Genomic DNA, 6,983 nt, shown 5'->3' with positions numbered 1-6,983 from the left:
GCGATGGATGGCTTCCTCTTCCCGGGGTGGCCTTGCCACTCTGTACCACCATGAAACCTTCCCTGTATTTAATCCTCACAACAGGGTCTGTTTTCCCAGTGCTCCTGCGTGTCCACCCTGGTGGCCCAAACCTGTCACAAAGCTTCCGTGGGAAAGCGCAAGCACCCCCTGAGCTCCCGGGCCACAGGCCAGCACAGCACTGAACGCCCCCCTTGCCTTGCAGGACTGCAGACCCAGGAGAAGCACAAGGCCCGGATGGCCTCCCGAAGCCTCGGTCTCCTAGGGCCGATGGAGGCCGGGAGGCCTGGCCAGGAGATGGCCTCCGGCGTCCGCGCCGCGACCCCTCTCTACCAAGGCACTTCCCTGATCAAGATGCCACTGAAGACGGAGACGTGGCAGCAGCCGGGCAACCTGCCGAAGCCGCCCGTCCCCTCCAAGTCCAAGCTCAGCACCATCGAGGCCAAGCGGATCATGTCGGTCCTGGACGAGGCCATCTACAAGGTGGAGCTGGTGACCCTGCTGTCCTACGCCATGGCCCATCCCGAGGCCCTGGAGGGGCTGCCAGGCGAGGACGTGGCGAGGACGGTGGCAGAGCACGAGGACCTGTGCCAGACCCTGCTGGAGACCATCAGCGACCTACAGGAGAAGGAGCGGCTGGTGCAGGCCGAGGAGGCGGCAGACGAGCCCTGGTTCCAGGACTGCCTGGCGGCCATCGCGCAGCACAGGGCCAGCCTGCGGCCGCAAATGCAGCAGGTCAGAGACTCCACCCGGAACGTGCTGCGCCTGCTGCTGGGCAGCCCCCGGCCGCCAGCGGCTGCTGCCGCAGGCGCTGGGCAGGAGTGCCGCGGCCCAGCGCTTCATCCGGTGCCTGGAGGAGCTGCGGGGTTTCCTGTTCGAGCGGCTTCTCACCAGCCCCATGGAGGCCAGGGATCGGGCCCAGTTCATCCTGGACATCAGCCGGCGCAACCGGAGGAACCAAGAGGTCATTGACGCTCTGGAGCAGGAGCTGGCCGTGCGGGTGAGAAAACCGGGACTCCGAGGTACTGCGCCAGAGCCGCGCACGTGGCTGCTGGGGTCCTCCTGGGTGACGAGTAGCTTCCCACTCGCTCCCTCCCCGATGGTGCTCCTGAGGTGGCCTGTCTGCGCACCAGCCCTCAGGGCTCCAGCCTGCCAGGGTCGGGGGAGAGGGCGGGCGTGGAAGGACCCCTTGGTCACAGTTCTGAAGGAAGTGACTCGGGGGAACGAGAGCCAGGCCACAGGGGACATGGAAGTGGGGACCTGCAGAAGGAGTGGAGGCGGACCCGGCCTGTGGGGCGAGGAAGCTCGTCCGGCCAGGTGGGGGGGTGTCTGCAGGGGAAGCGTCAGCCGGGACCTGAGGCTTTGTGGCCACATGTCCCTGCTGCCACTGTTCAGCCCTGCTGGCCATTACGTGTGAAAGCAGCCCTAAGCAGCATGTTCCAATAAAAACTTTATTCAGTCTCAGGTGCGGACGGTTTGGGCCCGCAGGCCCACTGCTGAGCCAGATCCAGGTGAGAGGTGTGCAGATCGCGTGAGGTGGGACTCAGCCTGCCGGCTCCGAAACCCAGCCAGCCAGGGAGCAGGAGGGAGGGGACCCAGGAGGGCCCAGAGAGAGGAAGGCAGGTGTCACACAGGTCCCTGGTGGCCCAGCAGAGGATTCGTCCTTCAGGCAAGGGCAGGGCAAGGGAAGCTCTAGAAGGGTCAGAAGGGAAGTGGGAGCTGGCCCCAAACCCAGTGCCAACACTTCCCCGGACGCACGCTGTGCCTCACACATGGTTTTTCCCCAGAGCTTCTGTGGAGATCACCTACGAGGTGATGACTTGGCTGCTGTGACAGACACCAGAGCAACGGTGGCCTAGCTGAGTTGGACACAAGTCCTTCTCTGTCATAGAGCTGGGCCAGCATGGCGGCCTGCATCCTGGCTCCTCTGCTATTGCCACAGGGGCCTCGGTCACTCCATTTTCCCCAGGGATCCGGCCAGCAGGGAGGAGTGGTGGGCAGCTGTCCTGCCCTGGAGTTGCAGATAGTGCTCCTGCTTAGGCCTTGGCCACTTCGGCACACCGCCTCCAGGGAGGCAGATGGGTGGCAGGGAGCCCGGGTGCACAGACGCCTCCACCGTGGGCAGCAGCTCACGCCCCGCTGGCTCAGCGGATCGGTCCTCAGGGCGTTCAAGTGCACCACGTCCCCGTGAGAAGCAGGGCCTGTCTCCTTCGGCTGCCACTGAGCCTGGCACAAAAGAGCCGGGTGTGGGGTGGGGTGGAGGAGGGCCCAGCAGTGCCCGGTCAGGGTGGGCAGGCCGGCAGAGGGAACCATCCAGGGACAGGCAGGGCCGTGGGAAGCTTTGCCGCCATCCAGGTCCGAACCAGCTGGGATTTTCCAGTTGGCCTGTTCTGGTGTCAAATGCCATTTTCCAGATGGGCGAATGTCTCCGTGTCATCGAGTATATCGGACAGGGTCATCGAGGGGACAGTGTCAGTCAATGTGTCGTGGGGATTCTGCAAGAGAAGCCCTGGCTGCCGATGACGCAGCCCCACCTGGAAGCCCCACTGGCTCACAAAGCCGTGTCACCTGCCCGGTGCCCGGGGGTCAGCCACGCGCTGCCAGCACACACAGTCACCTGAGGGTCCCCAGGGGAACCTGGCGTTCGTGGAAAGCCTTGGCAGCGTGTGCACAGGGTGCCAGCCTCGACCAGCACAGGCCTGGCCTGGGGAGCCCGGCCGCAGTCCCTGCCTCACCAGTGGGACCTCCCCCCGTGCCTGGCTGGAGCGTCCTGCCGCCCCAGAGCTGTCTGGTGGCCTCCTTAGGGCAGGCCCCCCTAAGAAGTGGAAGGTGGTGGCCAAGAACATGGGCTCTGGATCAGACACACCCGGCTTCCCATCCAGCTGGGGTGCCGCAGGCAGAGTGCGGGCCTGCGTGCGTGGGGCCCTGGGTCGGATCCCAGCACCCCAAAAATAAACTTGGAAACAAAACTAGTCTTTGCTTGGCTGGGGATCCCGGCAGACCACTCTACCTCCAGAGCCTGTGGTCCCCACCTGTCATTGACTGACCCTGTCCCTGCCCCCAGTGGGTGGAGGCAGGACTGTGCAAGGCAGGTGTGCCTGGGCCTAAGGCACGGCGGCCATCCTGCAATGGCTGGTGACCGCGTGGGTGCTCATGCCGTGCTTCCGTCCTGCCAGGTGGAGAAGGAGAACTTTGTGATCCAAGAACTGAAGAACCACCTGCACCAGGTGCTCAAGTTCTCGGAGAACAGCCTCCTGCGCACGAAGCAGGAGGCAGAGAGGCAGCAGAAGGCCGACTTCCGGGCGTCGCAGGCCAGGCTGGCCAAGATCCAGCAGGAGATACTGGCGCTTCGCTCACAGTACCACAACCTGGTCATGGAGAACCGGGAGGCCGAGCAGGCGCTGAGGAAGGTGCCTGGGAGCGGGGAGGACCCTGGGGCTGCAGAGTGCCCGGCAGTGCAGGGCTGGCCCAAGAGGGGAGGGCACAGGAGCCGGGAGAGCCCGAGGTGCCCAAGGAGGCGGGAGGGGCACAGGCAGGCTGGCCCTGGACGTGCCAGCTTTGTGACCTCGGGAAGGTTCCTCAACTCCTCTGCCCCCAAGGGATCATGGCCTGCCTGCTGGATGTCATGCAAGGGACAGCAGCACAGGGACCTCAGGCAAAGTGAACTGAAGTCCCCCGAACCTGTTTCCCAGCCCGACAGTGGCAATGTAAGCTCAGTTGTCATGAGACTCCCAGGAGCAGATGGAGGGCTGGGTGAGTAGGTGTTGAGTAAACATCGTCCCTTCACTCACCTTCCCTGCCCACTTGCCAGGCCAGGCCTAGCTCCCAGCTTCCCACTGTCCTTATGAGGGACCCTTTTGAATATAGTCTCCTTTGGTGTCACAGCTCTCTTGAGCATCTGATGAAGCCATGGGCTTCTCTCCAGAGGAAAGACCTTGACACAGTACTCACATGGTGGACGGCTAGGGGGTCACAGGACCCCAGAGCCAGGCAGCCGAGCCGCTCAAGGTGAGGACTCTGGCTCTGGAGGACCAGGGAGTTTATTCGTTTTTAATCGAGGTGAAATTCACGTAGTGTGAACTTAACCAGGGCCTGCCTGGGAGGCCGAGATAGAGGACTCAAGTTCAAGGCCACAGGAGATAAAAAGGGCCGGGCTGTGGCTCAGAGGGATAGCACCACCTGGTCCAAGCCCCAGAACCAAAGTAACAAAACAAAATAACAACCCATGTTCCAGCGGCCATTCACGTTGACGTCCCTGCCTTCACCCACCTCCACGTCCAGTGTCGCCCCCGGAGGAAGCCCGTCACCTCAGCCCGCCCGGCCCTCCGCCACTCACCTGCTTCTGCTTCTGGGGTTTACTTATCCTGACACACTGGCTTCTGTCACTCAGCTTCGGGTCCTCAAGGTAGCACGTGGTCCAGGTGTCCGCACCTTGTTTCTTCTTCTGGCTGAAAACGTTCTATGATCCTCTAACACCTAAATCCACCCTGCGGCTTCCCCTCTCCCTTATACTAAAATCCAAGGCTTGCTGCCGCTCCTTCAGCGACACTCGGATGTCATCAGAACCTCCCATCCTGGCCACTGCACTCTGGCCATGCAGGCTCAGTCCATCTGAAACACCTCAAGACGGTTCCCACCTCAGGGCCTTTGCACCTGCTGCCCCCTGCCTAGAGCTTCCTTGGAGCCACACTGCGACTCGGCCACCCACTAGCTCTGTCCCAATAGGGGCAAGTGAGTTAGTATGTCTGAGCCTCAGTTCCTCACCTGTGAAATGGAGGGAAAAGCCTGCTTGAGCAGATTCAGCAGGCGAGACAGGGAAAGCACGGGCCACAGGCCCTGTGGATGTACAGTGCTCAGTGCTGTCCCTCTTGATATTGTCCCATCAAACCATGACTTTGAATTGTTTGTTTTTCAGAAAAAATATAAAGTGGAGACAGAAATTGAGAACTGGATCCAAAAATATGACATGGAGATGGGTGAAAAGCAGGTATTTGTCACTAAGTCTCTTCCAGTGCTTTTCCCAAGCCAGATCCTTGAGGAATAGCAATGGGAAGAGGAGGTCCAGGGGTCTCAAGGGCATCCGGGCTGGGAAAGAGGCCAGAGGGGGAAGGCCTGGGGCTGCGGCCCCCAAGGGAAGTGCCCAAGCCTGGGGCGGCGAGCCTGGCGCGCCCAGTGACCACACCCCACGCTGCACCGTGGGAGCCCGCTCACCTGCAGACAGACACAAGTCCTCACTCAGCCAACTCCACTGAGCGTCGGATGTGCCAGGTGCTGGGATTCAGCAGTGAGAAAGTCCCAATTGTCACCAGCTGAGTGACCTGAAGCAAGGACTTGACTTTTCTGAGCTGTTTCTGCATTTGATCAAGAGGCATTGATGGCTGTCTTGGGGACCATGGAGGGGATTCAGGCCCCAGAACAGGGTCTGCAGGGAGTACTTGGGGAGTGGTAGCCTACAATTGGGGTATCCCAAGCACCCCCCCCCACTCGGGATAACATCAGTGGCCCTGGGGACCAGGGAGGGCTGGGAGGCAACATCTGCCCCCGTGGCTCAAAGCCAGCTATGCTGTCAGGAAAACAGTCAGGGCTCTTCCTTCCGTCTGACCAGTGCCCGGGGAGGGGGCGCCTGGCCACCAGAGAGCTGTTATTCGATCCTAGTGAGGGTCATGTGGCTGGGGGTCGCTCAGTGGGAGAGTACCTGCTGGCATCGTCCCTCCCCAGCAATCGTGAAACCAACCAACCAAAATGGTGCAATAAGGGACATGGGATCCTTGTGCCAGGGACCTGGGTGACAAGGTCTCCTAGCCTTGTCCTCTGGAAATGCTGCTCTCCGGGTAGATGCTTGGCGAATGGTCCTAGAAGGAAGGAGGGAGAGAGGGGGGGAGAGAGGCGTCCGCTACAGCAGGAGGGCTGTGCCCACCTCTGTCCCCCAGGATGAGTATGAGGACCTGGACATCATCCACAAGGAGGAGAAGCTGCAGCTGGAGGAGCTGAAGCTGAGGCACGTGGTGCTGGTGGAGGAGTTCTCTCAGATCCTGGCCGAACGGGAGGTCAACGCAAAGAAGAGGATGGAGGCCGAGCGGGAGATGATGCACATGTCAGTGGGCCGCCACGCTCATCCAGGCGGTGTGGAAGGGCTACTGGTCGCATGTCAGGTCCAAGAGGAAGAAGCGGGGCAAGGGCAAGGGCAAGGGCAAGGGCAAAGGCAAGGACAAGGACAAGGGCAAGGGCAAGGACAAGGGCAAGGGCAAAGGCAAGGGCAAGGGCAAGGGCAAGGGCAAGTAGTGAGCCTGCCCCCAGATCTGGCCAGCCTGCGCTGCAGACCGCCATTCCTGGTTGATTTTTTTAAACTTTAAAAAAAAGGTTTTTTTTAAAAAGCCATGTCCAAAGGAGTATCCTACAATAAAGCCGTCTTACTCAGCTGTGGCCTGGGCACTGCCTGTGGGTACCTCAGGCAGCGGCTCTAAGCAGGGCACAGCTAGGAGTCCGTTCACGTAGCCAATCCCTCCTTCAGCCCCATCCCGGCCTGGAAGCTGCCAGGGCTGTGGCAGACAATCACCCACCTGGGGGTTTGGGTCACAGCTGGCCGGCTCTCCAGCTCCCCAGCTCTCCCCTCCAGCCTGTGAAGCTAAAGGTGTGGGTGGTGTAAACCTGCAGCTTTGGCCCCCAGGAAGCTGAACACATTGGGAGTTATCACACAGAAACCCGCAGCTTTCTAGAACATTCCATCATCCAAAATCTCAGGTCTGCAAGTCTTTTAGAGTGGCAGTCCCCACGCAGGTGGCAGAGACAGCAGGCAGCCCATCCACGAGTCCCGTCACCTTCCAGACAACAGGCCTGGTGCTGGCCGCTAACTGGTGTGGATGGCAGTACAGTAAAGGAGATGTTCTAGCCCTGGCCGGTTTAAAACAGGACAGGGAGCACAGGGAGGCGCGGGTGTCGCAAGAGAAGCCAGAGGGGGCGTGATT

At 61.1% G+C, this 6,983-nt stretch overlaps 1 protein-coding gene across 1 annotated transcript; it reads left to right on the top strand.

Moving 5' to 3' along the window:
• Positions 1 to 213: 213 nt before the first annotated feature.
• LOC306652146 (dynein regulatory complex protein 10-like) lies at positions 214 to 6,346 on the top strand. The gene is given in 7 exon segments (XM_079125190.1): positions 214 to 800; positions 802 to 1,024; positions 1,026 to 1,040; positions 3,195 to 3,428; positions 4,934 to 5,005; positions 5,949 to 6,113; positions 6,115 to 6,346. Coding segments are annotated over 7 exon segments (1,440 nt in total). The 5' UTR covers positions 214 to 255; the 3' UTR covers positions 6,301 to 6,346.
• The last annotated feature ends 637 nt before the right edge of the window (positions 6,347 to 6,983 follow it).

This window comes from Sciurus vulgaris (genome assembly GCF_902686455.1).
Source record: "Sciurus vulgaris genome assembly, contig: HiC_scaffold_135_arrow_ctg1, whole genome shotgun sequence".
Taxonomy (NCBI): domain Eukaryota; kingdom Metazoa; phylum Chordata; class Mammalia; order Rodentia; family Sciuridae; genus Sciurus; species Sciurus vulgaris.
This window is presented reverse-complemented; position numbering and strand designations above follow the sequence as displayed.